We start from the raw sequence: 17,851 nt of genomic DNA, 5'->3' as shown, positions 1-17,851 counted from the left end.
AAGTCATCTAGACCAACTCCCCTGCAACAAACAAGGATACATACAGCTCCACAAGGTTGCCCAGATCGAGCCTCCAGTGATGGGGCATCCACCACATCTCTGGGCAACCTGTTCCAGTGCCTCACTACCCTCACTGTAAAAGACTTTCTCCTTTTTCCTATACTTGAGAAGGCTGTTTTCTCTTTCCCTGCCTATGTGGGAGAAGAACTGAAGAACTGAGAAAAGAACTTGGAGAAGAAAGGGAGAATTTGGAAAGGGACTGGAACTAAATGATCTTTGAGGTCCCTCCTAACTCAAGCCATTCTGTGATTGTATGAACTGGGAAAAGAACTGGGAGAAGAACTCACTGAGAGCAACCCTTCAGAGAAGGGTCTGGGAGCCATGGAGGACAAAAAGCTCTCCTTTAGGGCAGCTCCTGCAGAATCCCCAGCCAGGTTCCCTTTCGGCCATGTCTTCCTGCAGAAAGGCCATAGCTAAGCACAGTGTGTCTCAGTCTGGCCAAAAGGTTGCTTTAAAGAGCTAGACCAAAGCCAAGAGCCCATAAATTTCAACGGGAAGAGAATCACCCCTCGAAGCACAGCAGCATGCTGTTGGCTGCATGAATGGGATGGATTTAAGAAGGTAAACTGGAGGGCAAAGGAGATACAGAGGATGGGAAAGGCACTGTGGGAATGTTTGGAAATGCCAGTGGAAGTGTCATAGGTCCCATGTCCTCATCCCCTGCCCACCCAGGACTGCACCCAGCCTGAATCAGACCTGAAGGTGAAGTGCTTCTACATCAGGAGCCCACGGGGGCTTGGGCTGGTGAAGCTGTGCTGTGACTGACCCAGATCCTGGCTGGCAAGCTGAATGTGCCACCCTGATGCCAATGCTTTGATAGTTCATGGGAGGTGCATAGATGGCCTGAACTAGGGTCATCCAGGGACCTGCATCTTACTTTGGGATGACTGCATGCAAAGGGCCCCAAGACTGCTTAACTAACCAACCCAGAGACAAAGCAGGTGAGGTGGGCCAACTCAGTTCCCACTGCAGGACCTGACTTAATGACTTGTAATTACCTACAAAGGTAGTGTCACATCCCCGGAACCAGTCTCTTTCCCAACAAAGCCTCAGATGGCCTCAACCTCAGCAGGGGAGCGGGGTGATAAGCACTGTTTGTTGTTCCTGCCGAGTTAACATTCCCTGGCTCCCAGCACCGTCTCCAGAACTCGCTCAGCTGATGCTCACTATATAAAAATAACCGCGGTGCTGCATGCCTTATGGAGCTCACTTTAACCCATTGTCGGGCTGCGGCACAGCAGATCCCAGGGACTGAGGAACCTGGATGGTTTGGGTTGAGACGGGAGGGAAAGAATGGGAACAGCCTGACCTTTTGTAGCTGTCAGACCACAGCCTCCAATAACTGGGGTAAAACAGTTGTTTTTCTGGCTCAGACACATGAAACTTCCCTATGTTCTTCTGGAGACCTCCCTCACCTTTCCTTCAGTGCTTCTGAAGGAGGCAGAAGTGCTCATGGCCATCTCACTCCTGCCCACTGTTGGCCAGCCTCTCCGCAGGGCTGCTTTTTGGAGTGACTTCAGGGGAATTCAGCTGCACATCCCACTATAAAGCTGGGCAGATATTACTAAATGAGAGAATCACATGTGCTTCTCATGGCACAGAAAGGCTGCTGGGTTAGAGACCCTTGGACAGACTTTGTGTGCGCTCAAAAGCAGATGAAAGAAATGAGCAGGTGAGACAGGGTAAATGTATCTTGTAAAGCATTCAGAATAATGCCAGTAAATGTCAAAGCATCATGTTATTTTGGCTCTGCCAGCTCTTTTCTCTGCTGAGAAACATCCAAGTCATTTTAGGGTGGCACACCTTTATCCTACATGTAGCAATGACCTGGGGATGAGGGAAGCAGCTGTCCCTATCCTGGTTTATTGATGCATGCAGTAGTGGGGCAGTGGAGCTGCACCTCCAGACACTGCCCAGGTTTGCTCCAGTCAGTCTGAGTCCCCTGGGTCTGCACTGGTTATTTGGAGTGTTTTGGGGTCATCCATCCAGTCAGATGGGCAGCTCCTTCAAAGATGTGGCACTTGGGAACAGGGTTTACTGGACATGGTGGTATTGGGTTGGACAAGATGATCTTAGTGGTCTTTTTCAATCTTAATGATTCTATCATGATGATCTGTATGGAAACATCTTTCCCTGGAGTTCCTTTCCATATTGCAGAGGGGCATCTCCTTGGCAGGACCATCAGGGCAGCAGCACGAGCATCTGCTCATGCTCAGCACCGCAGCTCTAGATCCTAAGGATCTTCCTAACAGAAGCACAGGGAGAGGTTACAGCCTCATGTAAACTTGGAAGGAGCAAAACCATCCCACATCTTCCCCTTGAATGGGGACTACACTTTCTCAGAGGCAAAAGTCATATATAAGGGACTGCAAAGGATTTTACCTTCTTCGGCTTCCAGATCCACCAGTGAAGATACCAACACACCCATCTCCTGACATTTTTTGCTGTGGGCTTTTGACTTCATATGCTTAGTCAGATTCCCTGAAAGCAAGCAGAGAACACATTTTGGTCAACATGGCTTTTTTATATGTTTTTATTTTATTTTATTTTATTTTATTTTATTTTATTTTATTTTATTTTATTTTATTTTATTTTATGTTTTCTTTTTTGCAAGCTCATCAGTAACATATTAATAATTGGGCTCTCTACCAGATAAGAAGATTCTCAGACTATTCCCAGGCCACTATCCAGTGCAGGTATCCCATGTTGCAAAGCTAAACACCTGATAAGCCGCCAGGGATATGCACTGGTTTTAGAGAGGAAGAAAGGTCCTGAATTGCTATCAGTGATGGTGTAACAGGACAATTGACAAGGAAGATGCTCCCCAGTGCAGCGCAGTGGGTAACACCTCTCACCCTTGCCTGGAGCAGAGCAGTGCTACCAAAATGAGCACTCCAGATGCCAGCAATGAGGATAAAAAGCAGCCCACTCTGGAACGAGCCTTGCCTGCTTCTGCCTGAACAGCTGGATACAACTCTAGATAACAGTAATTAGTGGAGTCAGCTGGGAAATGTCATTTCCATCCTGAGGAGCAGTTTGTTGGGCTGTGGAGTGAGCTTGGGGCTGGCTGCTAGGCAGTTTGATCCATGCTAGTACTTACTCAAGATTACATGCATGTGAGGCTGTGTGGTGTGAAGCAATGCAGATGCACATCCCTACAACTGCACAGGATGGCTCTGGTGGGCTGCCACGCAGCAAAGCAGCAGTAGGGATAAGCTCTCAGCTCCCAGAGCAAGAGCCACAGGTACTTCTAAGTCCTGTGCACCAGCTCTGGGCATCATGAGCAAGCCTGCTGAACACTAATGAGGCTGGGGCTGGGGGTGGGGAGAGGAGCCCCTGCAAGGGGGTTATGGGATGTGAGATGCTCCCTGCTGCCCGGAGCTGGGATAACTCACAGGCACACGGCTGGGGAAAAGCTCTCTAATCCTAACTCCCAAACTGCAGGCAGGTTAATTAGACAGTTATTAACCCTACTTATCCACCAGGGAACCTCTGTTGAAGGGGAAAATGAAAATAGGTGGAAAGAAAAAAAAAGAAAGGTTGTCTCCTGCGTTACAGAGTAACCCGGTCCCAGAGCTGGGTGGGACAATAGGGGAGCCCCTACCAAACCTTCTTGTGCTGCTCCAGTGAGCATAAATAAATAAAGCCAGACCTGTAATGCCCCTGCAGCTTAGAAGAGTGCCACAATCATCCACCTACCAAGCCCACTAATTATTTATTTAGCCCTTTTTATATGAAATGGAATGGCTCCAACAGGAAAGACCAAGAAAGAGGGACAAAGGCTGACTCTATATCCTCATGCATCTGGCACCCACCTAGGATGAGGATATGATTCTTGCTCCAAAAGGGTGTTTATAATGATTTAGCTCCAGTAAGAGGGATTTTAAAACTTCATGCCAACATACTCAGCCCCACAGGTGTGAGGATGAAGCCATGTTGGCTAAGAGCTCTGATTTGGACTAGGAGTTTTGTTGTGGGCCCAAAGCAACTCAGTGGGACAAAAGTGCATTCTCATGGACGCCTCTGCTTCCAGTGAATGGCCACTTCTTTGTAAATGAAAAGCTGTTGTGCCAAGAAGTATCCAATGAGTTCAAAACTTTGACCTCATGGAGCTGGAATTTAATTTTGGACCTAACTACCAAAAAGACAATCTGACTCAGCCTGCTGCAATCAAACCCTGCTGCCGCCTGTCCATCACAACGCATTGCATCTCGCTGCCAAAAATGACCCATTTTTGCTCAGTGCTACAGCAAAGTATCTGACTGGTTGGCACACATGGTAAATAAATCCCAGCAAGAGCTTGGTGGGAGCTGGGGGAGCTGGCTATGCTGTGGTAACCCAGGAATAGTGGGAAGCATGGCTGGGGGAGGTCCACCCAGCACACCCCCAGCCAAGCTTATAAATCCACTGCGATACGTACATCTGGATTTGTCAGGGCAAAGCATGAGTTATTCAGTGGGATGTGATGCATTGAGCAAAACAGCACAAAAACAAGAAAAAAAACAACACTAAAAATCCCTGTGCAAGTGAATGTGTGCCAAATCCCAAAGAGCAGCTCATTGCAAGCACTGCTTTCTTTTCCCATCCTACTTTCTACTCCGCTTCCCCTCTCTATTCATACTTGCTGGGTCCCTATGGGCAATGCCAACACACCAATGGGAAAGAAGAGGGTGCAGAGCTCTCTGTGGCAGCCCCCCAGGTGGGGGCATTTCCCTGCACACACACACAAAGTCCCACAATGTTGGGAAAGCTTCTTGCCTTCATGGGAAGGGAGGCTCAGGGGGTGGACTCCCATTTGAGCTCTGTTTACGTCATTTCACGGAAGCTGAAAGCTGGAAGCTGCTTTAAAGCAAGAAGTGAAGTTATCATCTTGGGAGCAATTTGGAGGAGGATAACATTTATCATATCAGGGTTCTTCCAACAGTTTGTGTTTTAGGACCCTTTAATTAAATGTCCTTCAGCACGTTTCCAGTAAAATCAACGCTTTTGCCCACGTATGAGCTGGACATGGATCCTAAAAGGAAAGATTCAGCTACTTGTTGCCTTGCTGAGTGCTGGTTCCTAACTTAAAACAAAATAATAATAATAACATCGCTTCCTTGGAAACAGCTGGAAACATATCTGAAGGAACAAGAGGGAAACCAGCAAGAGAGGGGAGCTGGGTTTAGGCTGCACAACAGTCAACCCCAATCCTAAACAAGTGGGTGATCCATACTGAGGTTCAGAAGGAGCTCCCAGATTTGAAATCCATTGATTATATCAGAGGAAATTAGGGAAGCTGTGCAAACGGTGCCTCCCCCCACCCTGAGCACCGCTTGCACTGGAGCAGCACAGGGATGGGCTCTCTCTTACGCCTGCGTACAACTATGTGCTGCTGGCTGCTTGAGCTCTTCTGCTGTTGTGAGGTCTTATTCTGGACTTAAAGCAGCTTAAATGCTTGTGTTGTTTTGAGAAAGCTAAAACTGCACTGTTCCAAAAGCAGCTTAGGAGGGACTAGAAGTGATTTTCCATTTAAATTAAAAGAGGGAAATTAATTTGTCAGAACAGCTATTATAATATTTTAAAGGTGGTGGAGTTAAAGTAAAAACCAGGGGACAGAAGCAATAAGATTTGTGGAAAAAATGAACTTGTCCACATCGGATGCACACCGTGCTTTCTGTTTCTCCTATTAAACATGAACAATTTAACAACAATAAATTCCAGCAAATACTCAACAACATGACCTCAGCATCCAAGGCAACTCTGTGATGCTGATACTGCTTTTCATATCCTTCCTTTAACATAGTATGGAAGGAGAGCAACAGCTACTCCACCAATGGCAACTCCCATTTTGTTGTAAGACACATTCAAACCCAGAGGATAAGCAATAGGCAACGCTCCTCATCCCAGATAAACCCTTGAAATAGGGTTTATGTGTGACTTAAATAGTTCACAGGTCTCTGTATGGAGATGACTGCCCAGAGAGGCTGTGGATGCCCCGTCCTTGGAGGTGTTCAATGCCAGGTTGGATGGAGCCGTGGGCAGCCTGGTCTGATATGAAATATGGAAGTTGGTGGCCCTGCCTGTGGTTGGAGGTTGGAGCTTCAGGATCCTTGAAGTCCCTTCCAACCCAGTCCATTCTGTGATTCTACAATTCTATGATGTCCCCCATTGAGGCTCTCAAAGAAAAGCTCTAATTTGGATCATTTCTTGGGCAAAAGCTTCAAATTTGTTTTAAATTGTGTTGTTATTGTTCTTATATTGACTTAAAAGATTAAAGGAGAGAATCAAGCATGCATCCTGCATGGATACAGGCTATGAAATCCCAGCCATCTTCTGGAGCATGTCATCAGCCCGTGCTAACTGATCTTCCAGAAGGGTACTGAACCTGGGCTTAGAGATCAAGAGAATGAGCACATTTCCCATGGAAGCTTAATAGCTGCCTAATATTTCACTTGAATTTGACTTTCAGCCTTCGTTCCTCTTATTTTTATATTTTTATTTTAGTTTTATTTTTTGCCCTTTTCTCAGTCTTTCTTCTCCTGCTTGGACCAATGGGTCCTTCTCTGTTCCTAGCGTCAGTGCAGGGATTCTTGGCAATGCAGCTGTGGCTCTGCCCTGCTTTAGCTGAGTTAATTCATGTGGAACATTCCGCCAGTTGGACCTGCTCTGGAGTTTCCAGAGAAGCTTAGCAGAGCGCTGAGTCTGTACAGCAGTAATAATAATAAACTGAGCAGCCATAACCTGGCCTTTAAGGGCTGTGGGGTAGCGCATTCAATACATTAGCACGTTCAATAACCCCAGTGCCTGTCGTGTGCTGATTTAAGGAACTGAGAGCTAATTTATTAAGGGCTATGGCTGAGGACATGGAGAAGTCTGGCGTCTGGGAGCTGGGAGTGGAGCAGACTGTCAAACGGGGATCTCCAGCCAACACTCCTCCCATGAACGCAGAGCTCTCTGTCCGTTCTGACCTCTGCACAAAGACGTGGATACAGTCTCCTGCTCCACATGGTTTTTCCAGAAATTTTAAGAAATATCAAGCAATCCAGACGTGCCGCGAGTCTGACAGCAAAACAACGGCTGTGGGAGAGGACAATATGTGCACAGGGTGGGAAGTTCAAGTGCCAGCATTGCCCCAACCCTGAGTCACCCATGGAAAGGGCAGGGACATGGGGACAGCTGTTGGCTCCTTGTCCATCCCAATGGGAAAACTGCTGGACTGAACCTTCTTCCTAGTAAGAAACAATGAAGAGGCAGCTTAACTGCTTTAAACAACCTCTCTTGAGGCCACAGCAACAAACCTCATAGGAGAGCACTGCTACGGAGTGAAGGTAGAGACACCTCATTAAAGAGGCATGTTGATATCTCATCCAGAAATGTAAAGTCAAACCAAATTACAAACCAAATTTCCAAGGCTGCTGTTTCCATCAACTGAGTGAACAGGAAATATATATATGTATATATAATCTCACAGAATTGCTTTAAAATAATGATAATAATAATAATAAAACATTTCCCTGCAGCTCTGTAACTTGGAGGAACAGCTTTGCTTGCAATGGAAGAGATGCACAAAAAGCAGACAAACAGCATAATTAGTGAACAGGGGGAAATACTGAAAGCCCGCTCTTTTGCAAAAAGTTTTCCCAGCTCTTGGAACATGAATATGGAATTTCAAGGGGGAGAGGGGCACATTTTAACCAGATAAAGGTCCTCATTAAAATTATAACAATAAAAAAATCATTAAACCGCTTCCAGCCTACTTGAGAGCTTCGAGCATTAGATCATGCTGGAGAGATCTACCACAGCCAAAATGAAGACAGCCCCATAGATATTCCCCTTGAGTTTACAATGAACGCTAAAATTAACCTTGGAAAGCTGATTTCTAAAAGAGCTTCAGCTCAACTTATATTTTTGCAAGTCCAATCTGGTAGCAAAGAGCTTCAGCTTCTCCGTTCTGCAATTAACTGTGGTTGCAAAACTGCCCGCCAGGAAGGGGGATCCTAATGAGTCAGGGCCCCAACCAACTTCTTCTAGACGTCTGCATGTGAAACCTCTAGTTCTGCAAACCAGACCTCTGTTTCAGGCTCCATCACCAACTGCAACAATTCTGCAACTGGGCTTTAATTGATGATGTTATCAGCACACAAGAATGATTTTTTTTTTCCCCCGTGCTTTCCAATAACAGTTTCAAAGGTCCTTAGGCTCCCATCAGCAAAGCAAACAGATTTTATCCAAGGGCTGCAAAGTTATGTGCAGTATGAACATGCCTGCAGGACTCTGACTGTCACCCCACCCCCTTCCAACAAGGAGCCATATTCATGCAATTCCAAGTTACCATCATGCAACCTTTTGTCCTAAAATTGCTCATCCCGGTAACTTCTGCCCCCCTCATGCATCCATATGCAAATAGACAGCTTTGCATTGAAATCCCGGAGCAAATTGATTTTGGAAGGAAGCGTTCCCATGCTGCCTTCCCCAGTAAGCTGAAGAAGGGAAATCCTTTGGAAGCAAGCATCTATTTGCTGGTGTGCTTCAAGGCAGCAGAGATGGAGAGCAAAGCAGCAAGAGAGATGGTGGAAAGGATGGATTCATCTCATCATCCTGAACAACGGCCTAACGGAAGCATGATGGAAAGCAAGGTGAAGTGATGGGAGAGGTTGAACAGATTCACCTCTCAAAGAAAAACCTCGGAACAAAGGAACCAAAGCAAAGGGAAAGAGAAAGAAAATGGATCAGAGAGAGCTGCAGGTGGGGAAGGAGAGGAAGAGCCATGGCTTGGATCTTCTGCATATGTCTATCAAGAATTTGGCCTCATACATGGTATCACTTCCCCATGCCCACATACGCTTGCTGATTCCCAACACGTTGTTACCCAGAAATTCTCCACGACTTAACCTCCAGCCCCAGGCATGGCCCCAGTGACTCACTCAGTGGCAGGGTCACTTGTTTAGCACTGAGGAACAGACACGGCACTTCTGGGCCAGCAGGCATGACATGGCCCATGCAGCACCCAGGCCTCCTCCCTTGTCTTTGCTGTGCCTCTTTCTTGGGTAACAGTAGGGTTTTGGGGATGCTATTCTTGAGAAATCAACTCTGCCAGCTCTGCAGTTTTCTGAGGTTTGCAAGAATGGAGCTAGAGATGGAGGGCATTTTGTACTTATGTTGCGCTATAAGCGAGACACCAAACTCAGCATCTTTATTGCAAGACTCGATACAACCAAAGATGGAGAGCAGAACTGTGAAAGCCGTGGTGCCAGACTCTTTATGAGATATCAAAGGATTTGGGCCCTTTTGGCACTTATTACAACTTTCCCCAAAGTCCATGGGAACAGACTTTCATCTTTTTTCACATGCTGTTTTGCATGTTCCTGACATGTTCTCCTTGCACAAGGTCTGAGGCAATGATGGAGGCTGTTTGTGAAGAAGAGCTGGAAGCAGTGAGGCTGTGGGTCACTAATGAATAGATGACCTGGGACAGAGGTCTTTAGAGAAAAGGTCTGTTTATATGATGCAGAAAATGCTGAAGTTGCATGCAACTGCCAAGGATGAAAATGTGCAGCGCAAATACCAGTCCTGAGAGCACAAGCTTACAAAGCCACCCAACGCCTGTCTCCAGGTGCTTGCCCAGGAGCTCGTCCTCATTCCGGGGTGGTTTTGTTCACAAATCCCTGGCAGCAAAGTTTTGCTTCCAATTTTCTCCTTTAAGAAACACCAAGAGGATGGAGCAGACTCGGGATGCGCATCAGATTCAGGGCTGATCCCGTTGGGTAATTCCAGCCCATTTCAGGCTCCCTCTTCCCCCTCCCTCTGCCTCATGGGGTTTTCCAGGCCCGGGAAGGCCTTCCCTTCCCCTTTACAAGCACCCCATGAAGTCAATACACTGAGCAGAGGAGCTAAGAGCTGACTGTCTCTTACCTTTGGTTTTAAAAGCAAAGTTACAGTACTTGCAGACATATGGCCTGACGTCTGTGTGCGTGCGAATGTGTTTCTTCAGCATGCTGGGTTTCTTGCAGCGTATTCCACACTCCTCACATACATACTTCCCTCTTCCACGGCCTCGCACATACACATACTCTTCGTTTGATTTGTACCTATGAGCAACAGGTGTCATGATAAAGAAAAAAAAAAAAAAAAAAGAATATTCCCACCTCAAAAGTAGTCACACAACTTTCCTGGGTTAATTTAACATGTTATTGACACCACTGGTCTCATTTACCATTTGCTAGCTCTGAGTAATTAGGCTAAATACAAAATATCTTTTGCCCAGAGGCCTTCTTCCTCTTCTGGAACGTGTTTCTAATGTCTTATGTCTTCCTCTGCACAGACGAATAGCCCAAAGCCTGAGGTCAAGTCACAGGGTTACCCAAATGTCCTGATTTTCCCTATCCTCAAACACAAAGCACTCATAACACTCTGAATAATACATGTCGCAGTCCAACCCGGCGGCCTGAATCATCTCTCTCTCTCAGCTGTGCTGTGCTTTAAAACATGCACACTGTCAGTGTCCCCTGCAATGTACTGAGGAATACATCCTAGATAGATCTCTTGTGATACAGCCTTCTCACTCACTAGGACAGCAGCAAATGCCACTGGAAGCAATTACAGTGCCGCATTACACCTGCCATAAAATAAGAGACCTGCACTACAGCTCGTGTTAAAATAAGAGGCACCCAGAATGGACACAATGCAAGAAAATGCCATTTAAGAAAATACATAATGCTAACTCTAAATGACCACAGACTCTAGGCTCTTATCTTTGGCACAGTATCATGACTTGGATTTACCCAGGTCAGCCACCCTTCCTTCGCATTATAAATTCATTTATTTTCTGTCCATGTCTTTGCACATAGGGAAGGCCACATGATATAGGTTTGAAAAACATTTGCAAGTGAGACCAATCATTTAGCCTCCTGCAGCTTAGCAAATGGAGTCTATAATTTCCTTACACGCAGCAAAAGGAGAACGTAACACAAAGCTGGCTCCCAAAGAGGCCAAATTGTAAGTGTGGTGCTTCTTCTAACTGTCTTTTTTTCCCATTCAATATGAAATATGTCTGGTCTTCCAAAAGCCCTGAACAGCCACACTTGGAAATAAGACCTTCCAGAGCATCCTAACAGGGGACCCAAAGACACAGCAATGTCAGCCACTCTCTAGCATTTTATGAAGTCTATTCCAAACCAGGATGGGGAGAAAACCACACCTGCTCTGGAGAGAAACTGAATAGGAACAGCAGCACAAAGTACAGCGTATGCAAAGAACATCCAAACAGACCTTATAGCAAGGTGGTCTGAGGGAGCACACACAACCTCCAGCCCCATCCAGCTCTTGCCATTCAACCTTACAGATACAAGGATACCCGTAATTAATGGCCAAGAGTGGCCAACAGCCCTACTTCATTCAAGATACTTATAATTAATGGCCAAGAGTGGCCAGCTGCCCTCCAGCATTCCAGGTACCCACAATTAATGGGTTAATGGCCAAGAGTTAATAGGGTTAATGGCCAAGAGTGGCCAATGGATCTACTTCATTCAGGGTACCTGTAATTAATGGCCAAGGGTGGCCAATGGTGCTCCTTCGTTCAGTCAGTGATTTAATGGGAAAGCAACAAAAGGGACCCAGGAATCCTGATCCTCCTGTTCCAACTTGTGCTTCAGGCTTCCTCCCTCCCCTCCTTTCTTTCTGTCATTGCACTGGTAATAGCATTGCCATTTAAAAAATGAAACTGCACCTTTATCAGCCTTGTACTTGCACTACCCTTAATTACACCCTCACATGGAAACCTCTAAGTAAGTCCTTTGTGTCCAGCAGTCCCTCTGTCGGCCTCATTAAAGCTATCAGGGCTGGCTTTCCCTGGATAAAAAGTGACACATGATTTAATCTGAAATTAGCCTTGCTCTTTATCTGACGCAGTGTGAGACTAAGCCATCCTTCAGTGCAGACGTTTTTCTACATCTCATGGAGCAAAGAAGCAGAGAAAGAAAGGTGATCCAAAGAAATACCAAACCAAATGAGGAGAAACAAGGCAGGTGAGGCTGCCATAACACAGGGACTGCTGCAAACGCCATCTGTCTGCACTGGAGGCTGTAATATGTTTATGGAGATAATTGCTTCAATATGAAGCTGGTTTCTCTGCGGATCTCATAGGCTCATATGATTTGCATCAGAACGACAAATCAATGACAGCTCGTTTCACGTGAAGATTTACCCTGGACAAGGGACCTTCCTGCTCCATTGCGTGTGCTGTAACCGGATTCCTCTGATATTCACAGTTGGAGTTTGTGTCAGCAAATCTGTGCTTCTCTTCTAGAGCGTTGTGGAATTCATAATCCCGCAGTTAGCAACTTAAACCTCCTATGGTGCCACGGCTCCAATCTAATGCTGAGATGATTTGAAACCCAGGAGGCTAACTGGTCATTACGAGCATGGAGACTAATTTGGAAACAGCTCTTTGAAACAGACACATGAAAGGATGAAAATTCCGTTATTTCGTGCATTCTTTTGAAAGCTTATTTGCTGTGCTCTGCCAGCAAATGCACACGTGTTGAGCTTCCTGCAACCACTACCGACACTACTCAAGGCAAAATGGACTGACACAGCCATGGCACTGCCTCCTATAGCAGAGATCAGGCGGCCCCAGAGGCTGTCAGGAGCTTGGATAACACCAAACTACATCAGATGTTGCCTCAACTCATTCCCTTGAACGTAGCTGAAACCTAAAACCATCAACCATTTATTCCTTTGCAAGTTTTAGGAGGTTTAGGTTTTACTATTTGCTGCTGCAAATATCTGGCTGTCCTTTTTTAGCCACAGACACTTCTTTTTCCTTTTTGTTTTGTTTTCCTTCTTTTTTTTTCTCAGTGCTGTGAGCTACATCCAGAAGTTTTCATGTGGCTGAAAACCACACGACAAAGGTTGGAGAGCAGAGGGGGAAGGAAGTGTTGGTGGTTGGCAGGTTCTGGAGGGACCCATTGCTCCAGACACAGCTGGGTTGAATCACTCCTGTTTCCTGCAGCCACCAGGAGCCCTCCTTGCCCTGGAAGGCCTTTTGTCAATGTCATTTTGCCACAGCGAAGCAAATAACTGATGTTATTGGCCAGCCAGACTTAAGCAACCCGACTTTGCCAACATCCAACATTTTAAGCTCAGTGGTACGGAACACCCGCAGTTGATTTTGCAGTGAGCGAACAAGTATTTCCTCAGCCTGTTTGGATGTTTGTTCAACTCCCATGTTTGCTTCTCAGATCTCTGGTACACAGTAACAGGAATCAGATATCCGATCCTTTCCCGAGCTGCTGCAATTAGTTCTCAGTCAAGTGACCCGAGCAGCTCCAGTTGTTGCCTTTGGTGTTAGGCCTCTGCTTTTATTGATGGCCCATTTTATCTGTCATCAGGCTGCCCACTCATCTGGCTCAGCTAAACCCTTCGGAAGTCCCTGACTGTCTGCCCTGATATTAGCTGATCTAATTTATGTCTTATGCCACCTGCAAAATGTGACAGATCGCTGATAAATGCACAGCTATTATAATGTCACTAATTACCAGGACGTTTATTGCCTTTATCACAACTCCCCACTGGACAGTCAGAGCACTTCTCCCATGGTGATGCCAGCAATAGCCTCTCTAAATCTCCACGTGCAGCACAAGTACTTATCCTTACTCATTGCATGTCCTATAGAGGGAGGTGGGAACCCTTCACAGGTGTGTCCTGAAGGCCCGACAGTTACTAGGAAATCTCTCTTAACTCAAGCCAAGTGACAGCAGAACAAACAGAAGTATTTCTTTACAAAATCCAGACTAGACAATGTCATTTCCAGGTTTCTAAAAGCATCATAGAAACCTTTTAGTACCCTGATGTACCAGACAGGAATATCACACCAAGATAAATAGGAATTTCTGAAGAGCAATGCAGCTGGACAGGGTATGGATATGGGAGCATCTGGCACAGAAATCTCCTAGTAATTATCTTTTGCAATAGCCCTTGCCAGTCCCCAGATTCTGTAATATATCTCATGACCGAGCAATGAATGCTGATACAAACACAGGGGACATTAACTCATCTTTGTAGATTTAATTTCAGTACATAAAGTGGGAACTTCTTCATAGAAACCACTGTGATCTCATTCTGTGCACCAGGCTTGCTGAAATGTCGTATTCATGTCTCACTCATGATGAGGGTCTGGAGGAGCACAACCGTGTGTCATTTATCAGTAAATATCTTTATGAAATAGTTGTAAGGCACAGAAGATGAATGCATTATTATCAGTCTGGATCTCCATTTGCCTTCACCAGGGCATCACTTGTCATGGATTTCTGGTTTTAACATTTACCAGCACTGACTAATCCTGCTTAGAGAACAGAATAGGTTAAGTTAGATGAGCACCAAACATTGCTATTTCAATGTCAAGCCACATCAAAAGAAGACCATACTTCTCCAAAGTATTTTAAAGCATTTTGCATTGTAAGACCTTCAGTCTCACCAATATGCAGTGCCCCTAAAAGGGGAGGTGTTCCTTATGATCATCCAATCTGTATGGGAAATAAAGAAATGATCAAAGAACCACCAGCATTCCTGCATGGAAACCCCCAATGCTAGCCATCAGTGGTGCTTAGGGACATGGTGCAATATTAGTGTCAGGTGGATGGTTGGACTTGATGATCTTAGAGATCTTTTCCAACCTTAATGATTCTATCTATGATTCTATGATTGACTGAAGGACCAGCACACAATTCATGTGGATACAAGCATTCGTCAAGCACAGGACAGCATGACTGCTCAGATGGAAGCTCCTTGGCGGGCCTGCTGTCCTACCAAGCAAAATGCCCATTAGCTCTTCAGCAATGCTGGTCATCAAGACCACAAAACATGCACAGATCCAAGGAGAAAGACAGATAATGTCTAAACTAATGCACACCACTTGTTTCTTCTCTGCAGGAATCCGAGCGTAGATAGCAGGAGTAGGAATTCTATGGCGTTGCAAAAGAAAATTAAGAAAGCAAAACTCACAAAGGGCAGCTCTAGCTAAAGTAACCCTGTCTGCTTTTTATAACATCCCTGGTGGGTCCTCACAGCTTGGATTTTACCTAGGGCAATTTTCCACATTTCTTTGAATGGGAAACAATAAAGTGGGTGTATGCCCACACTGTGCTCCCTGTGATCACGGCTCTGTCTGCACGACCTTGGTGGTGCTGGGCAGTGTGGGACACATCAGCTGCTTCAGAAGCAATGCAAGCACCATGGGTGGGCACTGTCCAAAGGCAGATCAATGATCCTCCAGCTTGCCTAGAAAAATGAACACTGGCAGAGCCCATATATCATGGAAAAAGAAGCCACAGGAGTCTCTTCCTATAGCTCTGCACTGTGACATGGCAGCCAGACCACGAGGGCATGGAGAGGTCAGTGCAGGAACATTGAGTCAAAGGAAATCTCTCCACAACTGACCACATCTGGAACTCTGTGTCCAGGTTTTTGTGTTTCACAATTGGAATGACAAGAGCAAACCAGAAGGAAAAAAAAAAAAAAAAAAGATGAGAGGGAAATAACCTCCCTGCTGATGTAAAGGTGAATTTGGGAAGAAAACATGCCAAAAGTGAATGGTTCAAACAGCACACAAAACTGTAGGTAAGTGAAAGGGGTAGGGACAGGCTAATCACCTGGAGAGATGCGTGCAATGGCCTACATGGGGAGAAATTGCTTTACTATGGATGGTTATTATAGAATCACACGAGGGCTGGGGTTGGAAGGGACCCCAAGGATCATCATGGTCTGACCCCCTTGCAGCAGGCAGGGCTGCCAACCACTTGGTCAAGCACTAGATCAGATTGCCCATGGTCCCACCAACCTGGCCTTGAGCAACTCCAGGGACGGGGCATCCTCATCTTTCAGGACCCCCAGGTCCTTCTCAGCAGGGCTGCTCTCAAGGAATTCTCCCAGTCTGTACAGATATCTGGGATTATCCCAGCCCACATGCAAAACCTTGCCCTTTGCTTTCTTGAACCTCATTAGGTTCATATGGGCCCACCTTTCCAGTTTATCAAGGTCCCAAAGAATCCCATGAATCCATGAGTGAAAACATACAATAGAAAATTAAGGCTAAATCTGAAAAAAAGATGGGCAGAATTTTGCAAGTACGTTTACCCTGCACAGAAGTATGGCACGGATTTAAGTGGTGTGCTCAGGCTTTGCAGCACCTCTCACTGGGTACAGCTCCTTGCTGCAAATCCACTGGAGGAGCTGACACACATTTTGACACCTCTGCAACACACACAGTGGTCTCCAAGGGCTGACAAACAGCCAGAGTGAAAGCAACACTGAAAACATGCGTGAACAACCCAAATCCACACAAGGAGCTTTTACTAGCATAAAAACACCGAACACATAATGCCTTTTAAAGGCATTTCTCCACCAGCAAAAGCAAATCCTTCAGCCAGCAGAGTCTAATTTGACTGAGAAGGAACAGGAGGATTTGTGCTCTTGTGAGCTGGTCTGTACCCGGATGGCAGCTCCACGGCCCCAACCTGGAACAGCTCTTTGGGCAGTGTGGGTACACCCAACACCAACCATGGGATCTCCTTCAGTTCAATTCATCCAGCACAGAGAGAGCCCAACACCAGCCAGTGTTGTACATGGATGTAGAACTGCAAAAACACTGCAGAGTGTTATTACTCCTCTGAGTGTTATGCTTGAGTGAAAGCTTGATTTAATTTTGGGTTCTGGCATCAGACCTTTTCTACTCTATTAGAAGTAAAATTACAGTTATACTCATTACGGTTCTATCTGCTGTTATACAGCTTCATCCTCTCTACACTCTAATCACTTAATTGTCATTCCAAGCTGCTCTAAAAATACAACTATTTCAGGGGAGGGGAAAGAAAAAAATCAATGTAAATAATACTGTGCTGCTTTGCACAAGCTGACAACCTGGCCTTTCATTACTGAAATGCATTTAGAAATGAAACCAGACTGAAAAATGAAAGTGCCCTTACTGCAAGGTGAAAGCATTCACTGCATGGCGTGTGCATCATCCATGCAAAGTGGCCATCTTTAGGCACCCAGCATGGAGAAATGTGGAATAGCACTGATTGTGTGCATAGGATAATCTGTTCCTTCTGGGCATCCTTTCCATTAAGTCCAATTAAACCCATTAAGAGCAGAGATAGTGAAACAACTTCCATAGTTTCTCGCTTCTTATTTAGTGATTGGGTCATGTGTGGATCACCTTTAGAACACGCCATGCAGAAGTCAGACAGCTACTGCAGAGCACATGGAACCTGAGCACCTCATCCCAACCCATAGACAAACATGACAGAAAGAGACTAGAAAAAATGTAGTAAATAGTTTTGTGACTACAAGGATATGACGGCAGCATTACAAAACGACACATCCACCTTCTGCTTCTATGTGCCCATTTCTAAGATATCCCTATACATCCTTTCAATTGCATGATGGCAATGCTGGAGCGTTGTCTCAACACAGCCAGGCAGGTTGGGGTGAGGTACACACACAGAGTGTTGCTCCAACACCACCTTTCCTTACTGAAGATTGAATGCAAACAGAGAAAACATCAGGATCAAAAAAATAAACAACTGCCACCAACTCATACAACCTATTCGTAAAGTATTCATAGAGAAAATCCAGCCTGGAAGTCCCTGTAGATAACCTCTCCCAGTTCCACCTTTTCCTCCTCCACCCCCATCAGAATCAATCAAACAATGTCCAGCTAATCTGACATTAACCACTCTAAGTACTGACACAGATACTCCTTGTTCCCAAAGCAGCTCTTTCTGCCACTATTTTCCTAAGAGCTATGAGTGAT

At 45.7% G+C, this 17,851-nt stretch overlaps 1 protein-coding gene across 10 annotated transcripts in view; it reads right to left on the bottom strand.

The window, feature by feature from the left end:
- HIVEP3 (HIVEP zinc finger 3) overlaps positions 1-17,851 on the bottom strand; it is a 207,924-nt gene that overhangs the window by 12,277 nt on the left and 177,796 nt on the right. For all 10 annotated transcript variants that reach the window (XM_072355285.1, XM_072355288.1, XM_072355283.1 and 7 more), the window contains 2 exons: positions 9,955-10,130; positions 2,443-2,541 (listed from right to left, as the gene is read on the bottom strand). In XM_072355285.1, coding sequence (XP_072211386.1) covers positions 2,443-2,541; positions 9,955-10,130 — 275 coding nt within the window. The remainder of the gene's footprint in view (positions 1-2,442; positions 2,542-9,954; positions 10,131-17,851) is intronic.

Source organism: Excalfactoria chinensis, chromosome 22 (genome assembly GCF_039878825.1).
Source record: "Excalfactoria chinensis isolate bCotChi1 chromosome 22, bCotChi1.hap2, whole genome shotgun sequence".
Classification (NCBI taxonomy): domain Eukaryota; kingdom Metazoa; phylum Chordata; class Aves; order Galliformes; family Phasianidae; genus Excalfactoria; species Excalfactoria chinensis.
The sequence above is the reverse complement of the archived record's forward strand: the minus strand, read 5'-3'. Positions and strand labels throughout refer to the sequence as shown.